General features: G+C 41.5%; 1 protein-coding gene across 1 annotated transcript in view; it reads right to left on the bottom strand.

Moving 5' to 3' along the window:
• Positions 1-216: 216 nt before the first annotated feature.
• The window catches only part of Trmt2b (tRNA methyltransferase 2 homolog B), a 41,785-nt gene continuing 18,182 nt past the window's right edge, over positions 217-23,819 (bottom strand). The window contains exons 6-12 of the mRNA XM_059250700.1: positions 19,711-19,857; positions 17,410-17,504; positions 16,795-17,009; positions 16,528-16,629; positions 15,343-15,462; positions 15,043-15,142; positions 217-1,650 (exon numbers count right to left, since the gene is read on the bottom strand). Of these exons, the coding sequence (XP_059106683.1) occupies positions 1,518-1,650; positions 15,043-15,142; positions 15,343-15,462; positions 16,528-16,629; positions 16,795-17,009; positions 17,410-17,504; positions 19,711-19,857 (912 nt within the window). The 3' untranslated portion in view covers positions 217-1,517. The remainder of the gene's footprint in view (positions 1,651-15,042; positions 15,143-15,342; positions 15,463-16,527; positions 16,630-16,794; positions 17,010-17,409; positions 17,505-19,710; positions 19,858-23,819) is intronic.

Consider the following 23,819-nt stretch of genomic DNA (forward strand, 5'->3'; position numbering starts at 1 on the left):
ATAGCCTTGCTCACGGTGTCTCTTCACAGCAAATAGAACACTAAGACAGACCCTACCTCAAAAATATACACATACAACATTTTACATAAGTTTTAACAACTATCTTCTTTTGAGAAGCAGTCTGTTTTATGAGCATTTAGAACTGAGAAAAATTTTAACTACCTGTTGACCTGATTATTATTTTGCAAGTCAGACCACACATGCTAATTTCCTTGTCTTCCAACCATCAGAGTATTCAAAATACAGCATAAATTGTTGGACAACCACCAAAGGACAACCAGAATTGAAAGGTTCATGGACTAGAGATGAGTGAATATAGTTAGCTCCAATATCCACTTTATTATAGTACATAGTGGATTACTATAGGCTTCTGGTGCTGTCTTCACCCATAATACTCAGCACAATCATAAGTATTCAACCCCTACTTTGAGAGTTTCTTAACCCCTCTAGGTGTCTCTACTGAACAATTCTTCTATAGGTAAAAGATAAATGGTGTTATTGCTCCTAGAGATAACCATATTTTCCTTTTTTAATTTTTTAAAAATTATTTTTTAAATTATGTGTATTTGCATGTGGGTGAGTGTGGGTTTGTACATATGAGTACAGTGTCCATGGAGGTCAGAAGAGGGCACTGGATCCCCTGAACCTATAACTATATGCAGTTATGAGCAGTCTGACATGGATACTAGGAATCAAACTCAAGTCTTCTGCAAGAGCAGTATGTGCTTGTGAATACTGAGCCATTTCTCCTGCCCTGGACATAACCACATTATCAAAGGACATTCTAGGGTTGGGGATTTAGCTCAGTGGTAGAGCGCTTGCCCAGCAAGCCCAAGGCCCTGGGTTCGATCCTCAGCTCAAAAAAAAAAAATCAAAGGACATTCTAGAAGTGTCAAAGTCTAGAAATCCCAACTATCCTATAATCACTACACAACTTTGTCTACTTTGTGTGTGTATAATGTGTGTGTGTGTGTGTGTGTGTGTGTGTGTGTGTATGTGTGTGTGTGTGTCTATGATTACACTTGTGGAGGCCAGAGGTTGATATCATGTTCCAACTCCCTTTTTTGAGACAGGGTCTCTCACGGAACCTGGAGTTCACTTATTAGCTAGATTGGCTGGTCAGGAAAGCCCCCAGGACCCCCATCTCTACTTTCTAGCACTGCAAGAACAGCCGTGTGCCACTATGACCTGTTATTTGTATGTGAATGCTGGAGTTCCAAACTCAGGTACTTGTACATGTGCAGTAAGTACTTTATCCACTTAGCAATCTCCCTAGCCCCTGATTTTGCTTTGTAAAAAGTCCAAGGAGTTAGGCGCATTCAAAACTCGGCAAATATGGGTAATCCCAAAGGAATATGACAAGCTATAGTTCAATCTGCCTCAGAGGAGGCGGCCATCTATGTTCTTGCTCAGAATACAAAGACTGCTTTCCCTGATGATACATCCTTGGGCTCCAATGCAGCAACATGCCAAACCTGGACGTCTCTGAAAGTTCATCCTTAAAAGCCTGCAGTCTCCTAGTCATATCGAGTGAAGAGGAGTACCAGCTCACAGTGTGGGGTGTGGGGAAACAAATCCACAGGCACAGCTTGTCTCAGGACAAAAGGTTCACCGAGGAGCTTCTTAGCAGAATTTGGAGGACAGCATAGCCTGTAGAAATAGACCGTAACATCAGTTCACAGAAACAAAGAGAGGAAACTACCAGAACTCGGCTGCTTAAAATTGAAGTCCTTCCTCTGTAGTCACACAGGCCAGCCCAGGTGTCTCTCATCTCCACTGCTCATTATTTTCATGTAACTGTTTTGCTTATCCATCTTCCTCACTGGAGTACAAATGTTCAACTTACAGTGAGGTTATGGCCCAACACAACCATCATAAGCCATAAACATTAAATCACAATGTATCTAAAGGACTGCAAACACGCTTTGGTTGACAGAGCTTCTGAGTTCAATGCCCAGAATCCATGTAAAAATGTAAAGTGTGTTGGCATATGCTTGTAATCCAGTTCTAGGGACGCAAAACCAGGCAGATCCCTGGGGCTCAGTGCCAGCCAGCCTAGCCTACCAGGTGAAATCCAGGCTAGTGAGAGATTCTGTCTCAGAACACAAGGCAGATGGTTCCTAAGAAACAACACCTTTAGGTTGTCCTTTGGCACATGCATGCATGTGCTGCACACACACATGCACATAAAAATGCATTCAATTAGCAGGGGATAAATCTCAGTCTCTGATTTAGAGCACATGATTAGCATGTACAAATTTCTGGATTTGAACCCCAGTGCATATGCACACACATACACACACTATATATATATAATTTATATATGTGTAATATATATTATCAAACATCATGGATTACATTCATAAAACCCTAAGACATGTGCCCACCATTAAACTCTTCTAAAAAGGTTGTATCAATTTATACCCATTCTTTTGTACTTTTGCACTCAGACTTTTTCTACCGTATGTACATAGTATCTTATTGAATTAAAACTGTCTTGCCTTTTTGAGGCCATGTTTAGAAATTTTCTCTAGCTTAATTCTAGGTTTCATTTTAACCACTGAATTTTAAAATACATTGTTATTATATATAATGTATAATATAATGAATACTTTCATCTGAGTCAAAATGAAATAGCATTAAAAGGTACACAAGGTAATTAATTACTTTCCCATCTCTCGTATGTCCCCAGTTCTTTCTTTCTAAAATACTTTTTAGATTTATTTAACTTTTATGTGTATGAGTGCTTTGCTTGTATGTATATATGTGCACCACATGCATGCCTGGTGCCCGAGGGGGTCAGAAGAGGGAATCAGATCCCCAGAAATTGGAGTTGCTCATGGTTATGAACCAGCATGTGGGCACTGGAAACCAAACCCAAGTCCCTCTGTAAGAGCATCAAGTACTCTCAACCCCTTAGCCAGCTCTATAGCCCTCTCCCCAGTTCTTTCTAGACAGAGAAAATTGTTACTGGGGTCTATTTCCGAAGGGGGTCCTTCCGTTAAGTAATTTTTAAAGGTAACATACAAAGTGGTATTTTTATACATATATATCATATATCATTTACTTTCCTCCTCCTCTACCCTACCCTGTGCTTCCTGCCTCTCTGACTGAGTTCCTTCCTTCCCCCAGGGAGTCCCCTCTTCTGCTTATCACAGTCCCTTAAGATTGTCTTGCTGTTTTATGATCTATACAGAAACACACACATTTGTGCACAAATATTTATAACGCCAGGTTCCATGTACAAGAGAAAACATTTGGCATTTGTCTTCCTATGACTAGCTTATTTCGCTTAACAGAATAATGTCCAGTTCATCAAATCTCCTGCAAATATGATTTCATTTTTCAAGATTTACTTTTTCATCATGTATATATGTGTGTGTGCACGTGCATGTGGATGTGTGTAAGCATGCATGCGCATGCGCATGCACATGTGAAGGGTTGTCCATGGAAGCCAGAGGTGCTGGATCCTCGTGGAGCCTGAAACACAGGTGCTTGTGAGCTGCCTGATGTGGGTGCAGTGATGAGACTCGGTTCCTCTGCAAAAGCAGTACATTCTTGTAACTGCAGAGCCATCTCTCCAGCCTCAGTTTTGTGTTTCTTGTTATCAGTGTCTCATATAACGTACCAGGGGCTCTCTATGAAAATATAAGCAAACACAAATACATGTCCTTCTCTTCCTTTAAATTAATCTATTATATGGACAATTCTATAGCTTACTAGTTCTACTTAGTTACAACATTATCTCAGAACTTAAATCAAAAGCTACAAAAAAATATACTTGGCTGTTGATCCACGCATTGTACTGCACACCTTTAATCTCAGCCCTCGGAGGCAGAGGCAGGCAGAACCCTGTGAGTTTGAGGTCAGCCTGGTCTACAGAGTGAATTCCAGGACAGCTAGGACTGCTACACAGTGAGACCATGACTTTAAAAGACAGAAGGGGAAGGAGGAAGAGGAGGGGAAGAGAGAGGAGGAAGAGAAGGAACGGGAGGAGGAGGAATTGAGGATGTAGCTTAGCAGCAGTAGAATGTTCACTGGCTTGTGTGAGGTCCTGCATTTGATGTCTAGCAATATTCATGAACACTAACAGAGACATACACACAGGAAGCAAAGAGAGAACAAGCAGAAAGGGAGGAATTTTTTCAATTCATATGCTTGACAAGGGACTTCTATCAGACACACAGAAGAATTGTAAAAAGTCAATAGTAAAAAGTCAACCCAGTTAAAGATGGGCATAAGATCTGAATCTTGTTACCCTGTAAATATCTAAAGATTGACAACTGACTAAAGGAAAGTAACTCCATTGGTAGAGTGCTACTCTAGCAGGCACAAAGCCTGAGTTCCTTCCTCAGCACTTCATAACCAGACGCGGTGGCGCATGCCTGCAATTCCAGCACTCAGGAGATGAAGAGAGATCACAAATTCAAGGTCAATCTGGGCCAGCTTTGAATACATGAGATTCTGTCTCCAATGAAAAATTCAAAAAGATATATTTGAAAAAAGAAACAGAAACCACTTGGCCGAGCGGTGGTGGCACACGCCTTTAATCCCAGCACTTAGGAGGCAGAAGCAGGCCTGGTCTACAGAGCGAGGTCCAGGACAGGCGCGGCTATAGGGAGAAACACTGTCTCCGAAAAACAAAAACAAACCAAAAACACTTAACTATCTTTAGCCACTGGGGAAATGAAAACAAAAACCACAATGATATACTACTTTCCATGAACTGGCATTTTAAGAAGAAAAAAAAAAAAGGCATCAACCGGATCTTAGGCTATACCTCACTGGAAGAATACCTGACTAGCACAAAAGTGGTCCTGGCTTCCTTGCCAGCACCGCAAAATAGATTCTTTTTTAAAAAGCCAATAACAAAACTTGGTGAAGATACAGAAGAAATAGAGAGAAAGTAGAATGCTCGTATACTACTGTTAGTACAATAGGGCAGCTGTTTGGAAAACCAACTGAGGTTCCTCAAAAGGTTAAACTAGTTACCATATGGCCCAGCAATTCCCCTCCTAGGTCTTTCTCAAAGAGAAATGAAAGGAAAAACTTGCACATGAATATTCATTGCAACACTATTTATAAAAGCCATCAACCCATGAGCAGATAAGTGAAAGACAATATATACATACAATACAATATTATTGCCTTTGAAGGCTAAAAAGAAAATGAAGGACCAATAAATGTTTAAACACAGATGAACATCACATACACTATGCTAAGTGAAAGAAGATGCAAAGAACCACAGAAAATATGACACAATTCAATTCAATGAGATGCCAGGTAAATCTATAGAGAGAAGACACGTTACAGGTTGCCTAGGGTCAGACAGGAGGGGTGGAGCTAGGCAGAGATGCTAAAAGGTACAGTGTTTTTTCAGAAGACAAAAATAGTCTGGATTTAGATGGTGATGATGGCTGAAAACCAACCAACCAAAACTCACTGAACTATATACTTAAAGATGGCCAGGAAGTGGTGGTGCACACTTTTAATCCCAGCACTCAGGACACAAAAACAGGTGGATCTCTATGAGTTCGAGGACAGCCAGGGCTGTTACACAGAGAAACACTGTCTCGGAAAAGAAGAGAGATTTATTTTGGTTTCTGTATATGGGTGTTTTTCCTGCATGTATGTATATCAGAGGGGATGGAGGACACCAGGAGAACAAGGCCCTCTGAATCAACTAAGCAAGGTGCATGCGAACTCACCAAGACTGAAGCAGCAAGCACGGGGCCTACATAGGTCTGCCCCAGGTCCTTTGAGTATATGTTATAGCTATTAGCTTAGTATTTTTTATGCAGCTCTTCACTGTGAAATCGAATGGGTCTCTGAGTCCTGCACCTGCTCTTGAGACTTTTCCTCCTGTTGGGTTGCCATGTCTAACCTTGATAACAGTTTTTGCTTCATCCTTTTTTATTTTACTTCGCCATGTTTTGTTGTTATCTCTTGTAAGTCTGCTCTTTTCTAATGAGACAGGAAGGAAGTGAATCTGGATAGGAGTGGAGGAAGGGAGGAACTGGGAGGAGAGGGGAAACTATAATCAGGACATACTGGATGAGAAAAGAATCTATTTTAAATTGAAAAAGAGATTAATTTCAGTTCATGTGTATGGGTGTTTTGCCTGTATGTATGTGTCTGCGCATCATGTGTGCAGTACCCACATAGGCCAGAAGAGGGTGACTGATCCTCTGGAATTGGACTTGAAGGGGTTTGACATGTCATAATTTATATATTTTTAATCATTTAGTTTCTTTAAGCACATTTTAATGGGCTAACTTTGGAAAATTAGGAAGTTTTCATTTTAGGAAAAATGGAAATAATTTTAATGATTTCCTATTTTTTATTTTGGTAAAATATATGTAACACAAATTTTAACTACTTTTAAATCTATTTTATTTTTTGAACACATGGTCTCATTATGTAGTCCTGGTTGTCCTAGAATTCAGTATGCAAACCAGGCTGGCCTCAAACTCACAGAGATATGCCTGTCACTGACTCACAGGTTCTGAGATTAAAGGTGTGTGCCACCACTGTACCCAAAAATTACAGAAGGCTGTGAGCCACCATGTAGGTGCTGGGACCAAACCTGGTCCCCTGCAAGAGCAACAAATGTTCTTAACCACTGAACCATCTCTACAGCCCCATGAAGTATATTTTTTAATTGGTAAAATTGTGTGAATTACGAAGAAGATCTCCATAAAGCTGCTGAAAACTAGCATATTGTCAAGATTTTCCATTATCAGTACATTGTATTTTTTTACATAGTGGTGTATAGTCTTCTCTCCTATGGATAGATCATAATTTATCTAGTTCTCTTCTGATGACTTTTGGAATATTTTCTCTTTTGATGTTAAAATAATTACAGTAACCAATTTTATGTCATTTTACGTTTGGAAGTGACCTTCAGGATAAAATTCTGTGGAATGGGAGCTGAAAAGATGGCACAGTGATTAAGAAAACTGACTGCTCTTCCAGAGGACCCAGGTCCAATTCATAGCACCTACTGTGCAGCTCACAACCATCTCTAACTCCAGTTCTAGATCTGATGCCCTTTTCTGCCCTCTGTGAGATCAGGCAATGCAAGTGGTGTAGACATACATGCAGGCAAAACACTCATACACACAAAATAAAATGAAATATTTTTTAATTGAGGCATGCAATTCTGGGTCATCAAGTATGCACATATTTAAAATTTTAATCTACATTGCTAAATTTACTTCCAAAGGGATGATACCGACTTGTACTGATTAGTGCTCAATTTATAGCAGCAACATTTTCTATTTCTAATGTCCCCATAATGTCAACAGTGCGTTATCAAACTTTTGTATTTTTCAGAGTTTGGAATGCTAAAAGTGTTTCTGTAGGGATGTGGTCCCTGGTAGGTTGCCAGTGAACAGTACCACGCCATGAGCATAAGTCAGCATTAATTGGACTCAGTGGGTTATTTATAAAAAGAGAACATGGGTCTAGAATGAGCTGGTGTGGGGTAACAGGTTGGATATGATCAAAATGTGCTGTGTGTATCTATGAAATTCTCAAATGTTTTATATGTATTGTATAAATTCATGTGTATTTATGTGTATGTACACACACACACACACACACACACACACACACACACAGGGGGGGGTATCTCAATGTACTTTGTTACAGGTTTTAGACAGGCTGTTTCTATGTAGCTCAAATTGCTCTCAAACTCATAATCCTACTGTCTCATTATCCTGAGTGCTGGATTACAGGCATGTGCCACCAAGCCTAATTTCAATATACTTTCAACTCTCATTTCCATTCTCTCTGTTTCTCCTGACATAGTCTTTCTATGTAGCCCTGACTGTCCTGGAACTCATTCTGTAGACCAGGCTGGCTGAGTACTAAGAGCCCCTGAGTGCTGGGATTAAAGCATCCAGCTTATATTTCTATTTTCATGGGGGAGGCAGCATCATCTCATAATGCATGAACACATTTATAATACTTCCTTTGCATATGCTCTGTTAGTTTTGCAACTGTGCAGTTTTCCTGTTTCTTATTGACCTCTAGGGCTTGATTACAGACTGAGAAAAGGTTCTATAATATTTACTGAAAATGGTTTCCATAAGTGAAATTGCTTATGGTACTTTTTGTTATGTAAAAGTTCCAGATTTTTCTCCATACTTTTATTGAAACATTATTCAGTACCATATAGTACACCCATTTATACAGCTCAGTGGTTGTTAGTATATTCAGAGCATGCACTTGCCACTATCAGCAATTTTGGGACATTTTCATTAGCCCAGTAAGACCCCATGTACCACTTAACAGCCATATCTCTCATTTGACTCCCAAACACAGTAGCTCTAGGTAGCCATAAACCTTTCTGTTTCTATAGACTGGTCTATTCTGGGCATTTTCTATAAAAAGAATCATTTAATATTCATATATTCTGTGTGTGTGTGTGTGTGTGTGTGTGTGTGTGTGTGTGTGTGTGGCTTATATTTGTGTGTGAGGGTATACTTGCTCAAAAAGGCACATGTGCAAGACAGGGGTTGATGTTCAGATGTCTTCCTCAACCGCTCTCCATCTTAATTTTTGAGACAGGGGCTCATCAGTTGGCTAGGTGGCTGGCCTGGGATCCACCTGTCTCTGCCTCCCAGCACTGAGGTGGGGTTACAGATGTATATTGCCACATCTGACCTAATATGTGATCTTTTGTGTCTGGCCACTGGATACCTTCTCCCATTCCATGGGTGTCTTTTCACTTTCTGGGTGGTAACATTTGCAATAAAAAAAAGGTTTTTTGTTTTGTCTTGATTTTAATATTTTTTCCTTTGGGCTTTTGATTCCATATTAAAGAAGACTTTGCCCAACCCAAGGTCATGAAGATTTTAAATGTTTTCTTCTAAAAATTCCATAGTTTCAGCTTTCACTCTCACATTTAGTTTTATAATACATTTTTTGATGTTTTGTTTTTATTTTATTGAGATAAACCCTCAAGTAGCCCAGGCTGGCCTCAAACTTACTATGTAGCCAAGGATGGATGACCTTAAACTGCTGGTCTCCTCTTGCCTCTACCTCTGAAGTGCTAGGATTATAGACATTTATCACCACTCCTGGCTTAGTTCTATTATACATTTTGAATTCATGTCTTTGAATGGTATAATATAATGAAGGTAGACACTGCATAGATAAACAGGAGTCCTGTAAGATTAGTTTAGCAATAGTATCGCCATCTTCTTGTACATAATTATTCCCCATGATGTGCACATAATAAAATCACTGAATGATTAACTTCTTAGAAAATATTTCCAGGGCTGAAGAGATGGCTCAGCATTTAAGAGTGATGTCTGCCTTTGCAGAGGATCTGGGTAAGGTTCCCAGCACCCACATGACAGCTCATGACCATCTGTAACTCGAGTTCCAGAGGATCCAACACCCTCTTCTAGCTTCCTTGGGCACATAGGCAAACACTCATACACATAAAATAAATCTTTTTTTTAATATAAAAATTCCCATAGTTAGAAACAAATTATTGCATCTTATGTAGTATCATTTTAGTATTTTTTTATATAATATCATTTAATGAATTTAACTGATAGTTCTTGAAGAAATATAAATAGCCGATAAATATTTGAAAAAGCGCTCAACATCCTTGCCATCAGGAAAATGTAAATTTTAAACTGCTCTGAGATTCTATCTTACCCCAGTCATAATAACTAACAATAGGGAAACAAATGGCAACAAATAAATGCTGGTGAGGATGTGATACCCTTACTTACTGCAAGTAGGCATATAAATTGGTAAAGCTATTGTGGAAATCAATGTGGAAGTTTCTCCCAAAATAAAGTTAAAAACAGAACTATCATATGACACAGCTATACCACTCCTGGGTATATACCTAAAGGATTCGAAGTCAGCATATTACAGAAACACATGTACACCCATGTTTCCTGCAGCTTTAATCACAAGAGCTCTGAAGTAGAAACAGTCTAGATGTTTATGAAGAGATCAGTAGTTTAAAATGTGATGCAGGGCTGGGGAGATAAGTCAACAGACAAAGTGCTTGTCATGCAACGATGAGGACATATGTATGGGTCCACAGCACCCATGCAAGAGCTTGGTGGTAGCACGGGTCTGCAACCTTAGTGCTGAGGGTCAGAAGATAGAGAAAGGCAGATATCAGGGACTCATTGGCCAGTAAGTCTAGCTTAAACAGCAAGCTTCAGACTCAGTGACCCTGTCTCAGCAAAGAAGATGGAGGGCCACTGAGGTGGCTCAGTAGATAAAGGGGCTTGCCACCAAGCCCGGTGGCCTGAATTTGGTCCCCAGGATCCACATGGTAGGAGAGAAGCAACTCTTCCAAGTTGTCCTCTGGCCTCCACACATTTGCACAGAAAAAAGACAAAATAAGGTGGAAAGTAAAAGAGGAAGAGACTCAGTGTTGACCTCGGGCTTTCACATACGCACATGTAAGTGTGGTACTTACACAAATGGAATTTTAGTCATCTCTAAAGACAAATAAAATTCTGACATTCCCAAGGAAGAGTCAGAAAGACACATATCACATGATTTTGTGTCTGTGTGTCTGTGTATATGTCTATGTGTATGTCTGTGTATGTGTGTGGTGGGGGTAGACAGAATGGGGACAATGTTGGGGAAGGAAAGGGTCCTAATGAAATAAAAAAAGAGCTAAGGAGTGCATAAGAACAAAGCATATGAGACATGGATGAAAGTGTCACAATGAAATAAACAAAAAAACAATAAATCAGGGCTGCTGAAATAGCTCAGCTGGTAAAGGTGCTTGCTGCAAAGTCTGATGGCCTGAGTTTGATTCTTAGGATGCACAGAGTGGAAGGAGAAAACGAATTTCCACAAGTGCCCCTCCCTGCTCATAAATAAATGTAAGAAAACAAAATGTTCTTTGTGCCAAAGAGGGCATCAGATCCCACTATAGATGGTTGTGAACCACCATTTGGTTGCTAGGAATTAAACTCAGGACCTCAGGAAGAGCAGCCAGTGCTCTTAACCACTAAGCCAACTCTCCAGCCCCCAAAATATTCTTTAAAGTGACAATGAAACCAATTTCTTTGCATGCTAAACAAAAAAATTAATAAATAATTGCCTTTTATTCTATATCTTCTGAATTTTCAGTTAAAAAGCACAGGATAATAATAAAGAAATCCTATGGTTTTCTAGAGTACATTTATAGGTTCCCATTTCTTACATTTAAGTCTTTAACCCACTTATAATTTATTCTAACTTAGTCTAGACATAAATCCAACTTTTTCAGTGTCTATACAGCTGTCAATCACAATTTCCTGAATAGTCCATTTTTACCCACTGATAAGAGATACCATCTTCATGTCATATTCAAAATAAAAAATGGAAGAGTAATTGTGTAGAAACAGACAAGCAAATACGATGTAGAGAGTGAGCCTAATTTTCTTAGAGTTAGAAGCTCCACACCCCCCCCCCCCGCCCTCCGACTGAATGAGACAGTAGTCTCACTATGTAGCTATGTAGCCCAGGCTGACCTCTAAGTCACTACATAACCCAGCTTTACCTTAAATTCCTGGCTTCCCTCCTGGCTTAGTTCCCTGAGTACTGGGATTACAGATACACACATCACTGCACCCATCTTGAGTGGGAGATCTTTGTTTTTTTTTCTCTGCTCACTAATCTGTCCAGCACTTACCTTGTTTTCTAGAATTAACCTTGACCATTTGTATTTTCCCAGAAAAATCAGGCTTCATGTAGGTGTTCAGATATTTTTAAAGCAAGCTCTGAGAGTACCTCTTACAATTGGGAAAAAAATCTGAGTGTGCTGATATACACCTGTTATCACAGCACTTGGCAGGAAGAAATAGGACTGCCATAAGATCAAAGCCAGCCTGGTCTATGTAGGGAGTTCCTAGCCAGGCAGACCTGCATAGTGAGACCTTGTCTTAAAAAAAAAAGTGGGGCTGGAGAGATGGCTGCTCTTCCTGAGGTCCTGAGTCCAATTCCCAGCAACCACATGGTGGCTCCCAACTATCTGTAATGAGGTCTGGTGCCCTCTTCTGGCCTGCAGACAGAACACTGTATACATAAGAAATAAATCTTTTAAAAAAAAAAGTGAAACAAATTCTTCAAATCTGTAGTTACTCTGCTTTATTATTTATGGCTATATGTTTGTGTTTTTACCCTTTATGTTCTTGACTAGGTTTACTTACCTATTTTTTTCACAATAACATTTATTTGCCGTATCTTTCATTTTGTTTTATAGTTCACTGATATACGGTGTTTTCTGAGACAAGGTCTCACTATGTATTCCTGCCTGGCCTGGAACTCACTATGCAGAGCAGAGTGGCCAAAAACTCAAGAGAGATTTGCCTGCCTCTGCCCTCCCGAGTGCTCAGATTAAACGCCTGCACCACAACACCTAGCTGGGTTGTTGTTGTTTCTTTTATAAGTTTTTTTAAATTATTTATTTTTATTTTATGTGCATTGGTGTTTTGCCTACATGTATGTCTGTGTGAGGGTGCAGGATCCCTTTGAACTGGAGTTATAGAAACCTGGGAGCTGCCATGTGGGTGCTGGGAATTGAACCCAGGTCCTTTGGAAAAGCAGCCAGTGCTCTTAACCTCTGAGCCATCTCTCCAACCCGCTGGGTTGTTTTTTCATATTAGTTTTGGAGACAGGATCTCATTATGTGGCTGATATCAGACCCATAATCTTCCTGTCTCCCTAAGAGCTGACATTATAAAAAGGTACCACAACATCTGGCTTTTTAAATTCTTTTTAAAATAAAATATTTATATTAAGCCTGTGACAATTTCATATACACATAAAATATATTCTTCTCCTATTCAGCCTCCCTACTCCTCCCCATAACTCTTCTCATATCCACCCCTCACCCCCACCCCCTCCCAACTTCATATCCTTCTTGTAATTACCCATCAAGTCCAATCTGTGCTGCCCATCCACTAGAGCATGGTCAACCCACCAGGGACCACACCCCCACAGAAAACTGGCTCTCCTTCCCCCAACAGCCGTCAACTGTCAACAGCTCCTCATATAGGGGAAGGGTTCAGGAGCCCCTCCACGGTCCATGCTAGAATGCTGGCTGGTTTGATCCTGGGCTGGTCGTGTGCAGGCAGCCACAGTTGCTGTGAGTTCATGAGGGCAGTGGGCCTGGCATGTCCAGAATAGCCTGTTCCTCCCAGTTCCTCCCTGAACTCTGGCTCTTATCATCTTTCTAGCCTCTCTTTTGCAATGGTCCCTAAGCCTTGGTGGGGTGATGTAGATGTCCTATCTGTGGCTAAGCAAAGCATTCTAAACACTTACTTTCCACACTTTGACCAGTCATGAGAAAACAATTTAAAACTTTAAAAAGACACAACAAAGTATTGTTTCTTCCCTGTTAGAATGGTTAAGGTTAAAAAAGAAAAGGAGTTAGGGACTGGCAAGATGGCTCCATGGGTAAACACACTTGCCACCAACCGTGACAACCTAAGTCCTCTGACCTCCATATGTATACTGAGGTACACATACACACACAAACACACAACCCCCAAATAAATAACTATAAAAATATTTTTGAAGAAGAAAGAGGTGGGTTTAGTGGCACACACCTAAAATCCTAGGACTTGGGAGGTAGAGACAGGAGAACTGTAAGTTCAGGGCCAGCCTTGGCTATATGAATCCTCGTCTCAAAACAAATATACACAGGCCGGCAAGATGGCTCAGCAGGTAAAAGCACAAGTCTCGGGACTTAAGTTTGCTCCCTGGCACCCAAGGTGGAAAGAAGGACAAAGCAAGCCCCAACAGCTGTCTTCTGACCTCTACACAGAAGCTTAGGCAGACATAACTCTGTCTCCGTGTCACATACACGGATAAATTGATTCAAATTTAACTAAAAACCAAAACACTACCAAAAATAAAAAGACACAAAATAACATGCTGACAAGGACATGGAAAAAAGGGAACTTTTAAACACTGTTGGTGGAGACGGAAATAAGTCTACCGTATGACCCGTCTGTACCACTTCTTGGAATAGCCCACAGGGAATTAAATCAGCCTATCCTTGGTACCCTCTTTAAAATTTGTACTCTCTTTAATCCCAGCACTTGGAAGGCAGAGCCAGGTGGATCTCTGTGAGTTCGAGGCCAGCCTGGACTACCAAGTGAGTTCCAGGAAAGGCGCAAAGCTACACAGAGAAACCCTGTCTCGAAAAAAAACCAAAAAATAAAAAAAATAAAATTTGTACTCAAAGTGAATACCTGCTTTGTCTCACCCTAGACAAGTCCCTATAATTAATTATTAAAAGTGATGTAATCAGGGGCTGGAGAAATGGCTCAGTAAAGAGTACCAACTGTTCATACAAAGGACCCAAGTTTGGTTCAAAACATCCACATGGTATCTCACAAGTGACTGAAACTCCAGTTCCAGGGGATCAAATACCCTCTTCTGGCCTGCATGGGTTTGTGTGAATATGAGGTGCACATAACTTATGCAGGTTCATACATATAATTTTTTAAAAAAAGAAAACTTATTTTTAAAGTGGTATATTGAGCTGAGTATAGTGATGCATGCCTACAATCCCAGCACTCGGGAGGCAGAGGCAGGTGGATTTCTGTGAGTTCGAGGCCGGCCCAGTCTACACAGTAAATCGTAGAACTACACTAGAGCTACAAGGTGAGAGCCTGTCTCAAAAAACAAAACAAAACAAACTAAAACAAAAAATAAAAATAAAGTGGTATAATTTTTTTCTTTATGTTTCTATACTTTTTCCAAACTGTACATAGAAAGCATAGACTGCTATGATTTTTAGGAAAAATAATTTTGGTTTTTTGCTTTTTTTTTAATGAGACTGGGTCTTGCTTATCCCGCACTGACTTCAATCTCAACTCACTACATAGCCAAGGATGATCTTGAACTTCTAATCCTCCTGCCTCTACCACCCTGCTCAGTTGTATGTGGTGCTGAAGATCAAACCCAGGGTGTCATGAATGATAGGCAGTTAGTCCCCCAACTGAGCCATATCCCCGCTCATGAAAAAATAACATTGAAAAACAATCCGTGACTCACTCAATGAAGTTCCTTGTGCTTTCACCATGCGGCTTACAGGAAACAAAAACTAGCCTGTGGATGGCCCTGCAGTTCCGAATGGCTTGCACCACTTGGTAATCTGAAGGAGTAAACACCTTGTTAATACACTTAATCCGTCGAAAGTCCGTTACTCCAAAGTTCACGCTGAGCAGCACTCAGGACTGCTAAGGAATGGAGGAGAAGCCGCTTCAGGGCTACCTCATAGGGAGCCCCTTAGCCTGGTATGGGAATAAAGATGGTGGACATCATGGGAACACCCAAGTTGCCCTCCCTCCTTACGCAGTCCAGCACGGGCAGGGTTCACCACAGCAACAGTTAACTTCTCATCTTTCTGCGACTTCAACAACTGTGGCAAAATCTTCTCTGCTCTACCAGCGTGAAACTCACAGTTGGAGACACCTGTGGAAGAGCATCATGGGACATAACTTGAGCCCAACAAGCGGGAAGCTTCAGTTTTTGAAAACCATATAGCAGCCAGGGTCCCGCCATTCCCTGTGGCTCCAGTGTACCTCCGAATAGCAAAGAAAGAAAGGCTCTTGGTACAAAGGAAGTACTGCTACAAGTACTCTCCCTTGGAAAGTCTGAATGAGCCCTCCATCTGAAGTAACTAGACACACAGCATGTAAGTACCTACACCACAACAAAACCTCGACTTTCACTCGAGTGCTCTTCCTCATCCAACACTCGTTTCCACTTGGTGCCTCGAGAACTGTCTGGAAGTTGGGCATGTTGGCACACATCTGTAATCCTAGCACTTGGGAAGCAAAGAAAGATATAAGGCATTCAAGGCCAGCCTAGGCTGCACAGAAAAATAAATTAATAGATAAAAGAATTGTCTGGAAGTAGAATAAAGGAAAGAAAAGCTATTTTCCATATTGCAAATTGTCATTTTATTTAAACAAAAGGTTCTATTTAAAAATTGTAATTTGTTTTGTTGGGGGCTTACCATGTAGCCCCAGCTGGCTTTGAATTCCCTATATAGACCAGGCTGGCCTTGAACACACAGAAATCCACCTGCCTCTGCCTCCCAAGTGCTGGAATTAAAGGTGCTCACCCCAATGCCAAGCCAATATTCTAAGTTTGAAACCTATTGTATTAGGCTGTGATGCTCAGAGTTTATGTAAAGCATGTTCTTCTATTATGTTCAACATTTTATCATTTCCCTTCCTACCAACTAGGCTTGTACTTCCCTTGGGCTCTTTATAGAATGAAAAAAAGAAAATTATGAAGACCTTTTCTAGAAAACATCAAGATCCAACTGTGGCTACTCTAGAACTCTGCCTCCCTATAACTGGGGATACAGTCTGCCTCCCTTTGCACAGAAACAACTGCATTTCTATTTGTTTGATTCTGCAGGCTGGTAATGGGTCTCACACATGCTAAGCAAGCAGTCTGCCACTGAGCTACATCTGCAGCCCCTCGACTACATTTCTTCCATTTCTCCCCAGAATCTGATCTAGGTACCATTGAAGGCTGCAGTCCACCTGGCATCCTCTACTGCCTGCTCCACCAGCTCGATGCCAAGGACCTGGGATGCACGCTGAGCCAGAGAAAGGCCAATCACACCTGGAGAAGTAAGAAATAAGAAGAAATTATTTTTGTGTTTTAAACCAACATGGTTATATTTAGACCATCAACACTCTCCCCTGCCATCCTTAAAAAGGCCCTAAGTTCTGGGTAGATGGCTTCTGAGAGCTAACAACACATAGACTTCCTAGGGCTGCTGCTTGCCTGTTCCACAGCAAATGTCAAGGAGGATGGTATTGGAGTCCACTCCACTCAGTTCCCCAATGGTCTGATACAGCAATTCTGCACCAGCAGTATTAATCTGGAAGAAGGCATCTGGAGAGATGCGGATCTTCAAACCCAGAAGATCTTCAAAGATGTGGGGTTCCCCAAACAGGAGCTGGTAGGGGGACTGCTCATGACTGCAACGGGTCATGGTGCTAGGAAAGAATAAAGGAAGACAGCATTGTAGAATGACAGAACTTTCCACCTCTTACTGCTTGGTTGGAAGGGGCATCCCAAGCCTCTCAGCTGGAAGACACAGCTTGCTGGCCACAGCTCTGGGACTTCTGTAATGAGTTCCATTGAGGGATGGAGGGAGGTACATGTGCACACTCTCATTTTATATTTTTTTGTTTAGATTTTGAGAAGTTTAAAGCTACCATACCCCCACTTCACTTTCCTATTCCAGCCCGGGTTCCCAGATGTGGCTGGTGTATGAAAGGCAGGTCTAACTAGCTTGTGGGCCTCCACTCTCAGTAGCCCACCATCAGCAAAGCCCAAACCCAGGCTATGGCAAGCCTGCAGCCTCTATTTCCCGTCTGGCTGCCCCAGGCTTACCTTTCCTGGAAATAGAGTGAGGTCAATTCACAGACTGCTCCAGGGCCTTTAGTGAAAAAGTCCCTCAAGGTCACCTTCTGAACACAGAGCTCCTCCTGCCCAGAACACGAAATCATGAGTCAAGCAAACACTCATCCCTGACAAATTCTCTTGCCAATAGCCCCGGTAATCGGCCCTGAAGCAGTCAGACAAGAAGACACATTTCTCAAGTTCTATTATAAATAACACTTAGCATAAAGCAGTGTTCTGCAGGGCAAACTCAACAATAACAGGCTATTTCCACATCTCAGTCAAAGCACTGCTTGGCTTCTCAGCTTCCGACAAATCTCATACAATAGAACCGGCACTTTCTCTAGTTTGAGCCTCTAATAGTTCTCCAAAGAAAGTGGGAGTTATTCTTATAAACAAGGAGCTAAACTAAGCTTCTGTCCCAGCATGCACAGAAAATAACCTTTCAAATCCCTTCATACTTCTCCGCTTTTGCTATCCCAACCACCCACTCAAATATCACCTCAGAAGACGTGAGTCCTAGAAGAAATGAACCAGGAAACAGCAAAGAAAGAATGTGGCGGGTCGTCAAGATGGCTGAGTGGGTAAAGGTGCTTGCCATCCGGCCCAATGACCTGAGTTCAATCCCTGGGACCCGTAACGTGGAAGGAGAGAAATGACTCATGTCAAGTTGTTCTCTAACATCCAATTAAATGTAAAAGATAAATAATGAACATGGTAAATAATGAACTCCTTTTTTCTGACTACAGAATATATTAGAATTCTAATATTGCTAATAACTACAGACTAGCTTGGCATACAGACACAGGGTTATAAACCACGTCAGAGCTATAGAATTTAAGAGAGCAGGCCAAGAATCAAAGGACTCCGAGTCAAATCCTAGCTCTGTAGTTACCTGGCTCTTTAACCTTCCATGTGACTGTGCCTCCATTTGATAATCTATACAATGAAGGTGGTAACATTCTTCTTACACCTACCGACTTCATAAACTGGCTGAGATAATTTACTAAGTATAGGGATGTTTCCAAATGAGATTATCTGCACTGGTTGGGGTTCTGTTGTTGTTTTGTCAACAGGATGCAAGATATAGTGATCTAGGAATGAGGAGTCTCAGCTGAGGAATTGCCTCCATACACCTGGCCTGTGAGCATGTTGAGTGGACTTTTTCTCAATTGATGGCTGTTGTGGGAAAGTCCAGACCACTACGGGCGGTGTCATCCCTGGGAAAGTGGTACTTAGGTATATCTGAAAGCTGAAGTGTTGGTTCTATGGTTAAGAGCACTTGTTGCAGCCGGACGGTGGTGGTGCACACCTTTGATCCCAGCACTCGGGAGGCAGAGCCAGGCAGATCGCTGTGAGTTCAAGGCCAGCCTGGGCTACACAGTGAGTTCCAGGACAGGCTCCAAAGCTACACAGAGAAACCCTGTCTCGAAAAAAAAAAAAAAGAAAAAAAGAAAAGAGCACTTGTTGCCATTGCAGAGGACCTGGGCTTGATTTCCAGTACTCACACGGTGGCTCACAACTGTCTGTAACTCTGGTCTCAGAGGATCCAAAGCCCTCTTCTGACCTTCTTGGGCACCAGGTACACACTGGTGCACATACATACATGCATACACTCATACACATAAAATAATTTTTAAATCTAAAAATAAAAGCAAACTGAGCAATCCATAGGGAGCAAGCCAGTAAGCAGCATTCCTCCATGACCTCTGCTTCAGTTCCTGCCTCTAGGTTCCTGCCTTGAATTATTACTCTGACTCCTCTTCAAGGCTGACGATGAGATGTAAGGTGAAATAAATCCTTTCTTCCTCAAGTCGCTCTTAGTCATGGTTTTTATCACAGCAACAGACAGCAAACTAGAACACTGTCTGAAAGTGCTAAGTGCATTACAAATGTAAAGCGTAATTTGGAAAGCTGCTATGCTTGCCACTATGCTAGCAGAGCGTGTGAAGTATTTCAGTTATAAAAGTTGGACATGCAAATCTCTATGGAAACAGCTTTTGGGTTCAATAGAGTCTACTACTATGAGCAAAGTTCTTGGGAAAATACTTGCGAGTCTGTGTACAGTAATTATCTTGGGTAACCTAGCCACAGTCTTCATGATTTGATTATGCCAGCAGTATGGTTAAGTTATATTCTTACCAACTCCTCTTCATCCTCAAACCTGCTCTCTACACAAATATTCTGTAGGTGTGTGGTTTATGCTATAAAACTGCTCTAAAACTTCCAAAAATGCCCAGGAGCATAGTACAGAGTTACCACAGAAGTGGCTTCTTATCCTGGCAGACTTACCTGACTTAATCCCTGGGGATGAAAAGTGATGATAGCCATTGTGTGTCCTTGGCTATTGGTTCGAACTGTGAGCTCACGCCAGTGTCCACCTTCATGAAACAGAAGACAGGGTTCCACTGAAGACTGTCGAAGGAATACTTCATAGTACTAAGAAGAAACTGATATTATACATAGGCAGAAGGAACAAGTTCAACAGCTCATTATGCATTCTGGGTCACTGTTTGAGGCTGTATTATGCTCCCCAAAACATATGTTGAAGCTTTACCCCCATTTCCTCAGAGCATGACTGCATTTGGAAACAGACCTTTAATGAAGTAAGGAAGCCAGACACAGTAGTCAACATACTTCAAGGATTCAAGAGGCTGAGGTCAGACCATCTCAAGTTCAACATCATTCTAGGCTACTTAGTTAGACTCTCAAAAGTACACAAAATTAAGAGGTGATTAAATGAAAAAGAGGCCACTGTGGTGGTTTGAAATGGTATGGCCCCACAGATTCATGTCTGAATGCTTGGCCCATAAGCAGTGGCACTCTTAGGTGGTGTGGCCTTGTTGAAGTAGCAGAAGCTGGCTTTGAGGTCTCCTCATATATGCTCAAGCCATGTCCACTAGACAGTCTCTCCTACTGCCTGTGGATCAGGATGTAGGACTCTCAGCTCCGTCTCCAGCACCATGTCTGCCTGCACGTCGCCATGTCCCACCATGATGATAATGGACTAAACCTTTGAAACTGTAAGCCAGCCCCAATGAAATGTTTTCCTTTATAAGAATTGCTGTGGTCATGTTGTCTCTTCATAGCAACAGAAACCCTAACTATGACAGACACTAAGCACACTTAATCCAATCTGACCAGCATCTTTTTAAGAAGAAGAAAGGCAGAGGTAGAAATATAGCTCAGATGGTAGAGTGCTTGCCTGGTACGCAGGAAGTACTGGGTTTCCCATCCCCAACACTGCATAAAAACTGGGCATGGTGGCACATACCTGTAATACCAGCCTTTGGGAGATAGAAGCAGGAGGATCAGAAATTCAAGGTAATCCTTGTCTACATAACAGGTTTGAACCTAGCCTGGGCTACATGAGACCCAGTCGGAAGAAGAAGGAGAAGGAGAAAGAGGAGGAGAAGAAGAGGGAGGAAGAAGGAAGGAAGGAAGGAAGGAAGGAAGGAAGGAAGGAAGGAAGGAAGGAAGGAAGGAAAGAAGGAAGGAGAAAGAGGAAGAGAAATGTGAGCACATCAAAAAACATAATGGCTAAACGTGCAGAGAAAAGACCATGTGCAGCCCCAGTATAAAGCTGGCCATAGGCTTGAGTTAAAAACAAACCGGCCAGACCCTGATCTTAGACTTGAAACTCCAAACAAGAAGGAACTAAACTTCTGTTGTTTAGACCTCAGGCCTGCAGTAATTTACTTAAGTAGCCCTAAGAAGAAAAGTGACACAAAAACATGCTCCTTGGCCAGCCATGGTAACACACATCTGTAATTCTAGCACTCAGGAGACTGAAGCAGGAAGATCCTAAGTTCTAGGCTTGCCGGGGCTCTGCAGCCAACCCTGCCCCATGACCTTATGGAGGACATCATCATTTTTTATATTTTAAACTCTAAGTTCCATGAAGGTTTAGTATTATATCCTCAATCTGGCATAAAATACATGCTCAATAATATTTTTGGAAAGGAGGTATTTATGAATAAATAGAAAACATATTCAGATACAAGACCTCAGTTTATTCTCTATGTGATACTAAACCCAAGAAAGTGCCATTTCTGTGAATTATTCCTGGCACCACTTCCGAATGCCTTACTAAGCTGCTGTGATTTATTCTTACTTATAACTTCCTGGTACAAACCTATCATTTCTATAACATACAATTAGATGCCAACTATGTTACAGCTCAGTCCAGTCCTCCAGTTCAATTGTTATTTACTTTTTGGTTAAAAAGGGATGCTTTGTGGAAGCAAGACGCAGATGTCAGAAGTCTTGGAAAGATGATGGTGGGAAAAACGAAGCCTCATCTAGAAATAATGTTTAAGGAAGTAAGAACTACAACTCCATCACTGTATGACCATTGTAAAATGAAGAATGACCCCTGTTGTTACATGAGAACACTTAGGTATGAAGACAAAAGATCTTCTAATTAAAATAGCAGAATATTCTACCTAAAAATCCTACTCAGATGAAACAAAGGAGTTAGAAAATGTACTGTTATTTACGCCCATTGTTCAAACAGTTATCTTTCTTCTCCCCTGAAATATCGTTTTCTGCCTCAGTGCTAGATCACTCCCATTAACAGACACACATTCTTTTACTTTCTCTTTCAGAAAAAGCAAGGCAGGCTGGAGAAATGGCACAGGGGCGAAGAGCACTGGCTGCTTGCCTACAGGACCTTGGTTGGTTCCCAGCACTGAGCAGATGGTTTACAGTCATCTGTAACCCCAGCTGCAGATGAGCCAATCCCGTTTCCTGGCCTCTGTAGGCATCAGACATACACATAGTATACATACATGCATACAGATAAAACCACTCACACACACAAAATAAACGAATCTTTTTTTTTTTTCATGTTTAAAAGAAAGAAAAATCAAGGAGCCAGGTACCACGCCTGCAATCCTCCCAGAGCTTGTGAGATGCAAGCAGAAGAACCGAGAAGTCAAGGTTATCCTCGGCTGTGTAGTAAGTTGGACGCCAGCCTGGGCTACATGAGACCCTATCTCAAAAGAAAGACTTTCCTGAGTCCATAGTCCCTATTAGGTAATACTCTACTTCTTCCCTGCCCCCCCTCCCCCGCTTTGTAGCCAAACACACAAGAACTGTACATATCCCCATCTCGTATTCTTCTATTCAACCACTTGAATAAGGTTCCCACCACTCCACCTAAACTGTTTGCATTAAGGTCACCAACTACCTGGTCCTGAAGTCCAACGGTCCATCCTCAGCAACACTGGACGCAGCTGGTGAATGTGTCTTCTCCATGTTTTGGCTCCCAGAACACCACTGTCCTGCTTCCTTCGACCTCACTAGCTGCTCCATTTCAGCCCCGTTTACCAGCTCCTCCTCTTCCCAGACTGCTGGTACAACCAACCCCTACTCTACTGGCAGCCATATAAAAGAACACCACATACAATGATACATAGTGCATAATACTTGATGACGATAATACATGATTGCTAACTGCCTTATGCAGTTCTTATATTATACTTTCTATTATTTCATAGTATATTACTCATACAAATAACATTCACTGTAAAGCATAAACACTGAACTACACTGGCAGCAGCCTCATACATGCAGTGTTTACAGTATCTCATGATTATACCACTTTCTCTTGTGCTTGATTATTCTTGAGTTCTTTTGTCTACTCTGCCTCTATGAACAACAGGCTGAATTCATGCCATAGAGCCTAAGTGTTTAGTAGGCTATCTACCACACAAGTTTGTAGAAGTACACTCTACGGCATTCACATAACAATGAAATTGGCTAAGGCTGTAACTTCATTGACTGAGTCAGATTAAAAGTCTCTGAACAGCCGGGCGGCAATGGTACATGCCTTTAATCCCAGCACTCTGGAGGCAGAGCCAAGCTGATCTCTGTGAGTTCAAGGCCAGCCTGGTCTACAGAGCAAGATCCAGGACAGGCACCAAACTACATGGAGAAACTCTGTCTTGAAAAAACACAACAACAACAAAGTCTCTGAACAACAAACGCCAGGTGGTGGTGGTGCACGCCTTTAATCCCAGCACGTGGGAGGCAGAGGCAGGTGGATCTCTGAGTTCAAGGCCAGCCTGGTCTACAAGGAGTTCTAGGACAGTCAGGGCTACATTGAGAAACCCTGTCTCGAAAAACCAAGAAAAAAAAGCTTCTGAACAACAAATGGAACAGTTACTGAGTAGAGAGAAAACAAGAGAACATGAGGAATCTTTGCTGTCTGTGCATCTAATAGGAGATTAATATCCAGACTATATAACAAACTCAAATGTTAAAAAGTCAAAAATAGTCAAATTTACTGGCAAAAAACCCTCCATATTTACAATTTTCAATATCCTTACCACCACAGACATACACATTAAAAATACACAGAAACTCCACCTCACCCCCATCAGGTGGTTATCAGCAAG

This window comes from Peromyscus eremicus, chromosome X, assembly GCF_949786415.1.
Source record: "Peromyscus eremicus chromosome X, PerEre_H2_v1, whole genome shotgun sequence".
NCBI lineage: Eukaryota > Metazoa > Chordata > Mammalia > Rodentia > Cricetidae > Peromyscus > Peromyscus eremicus.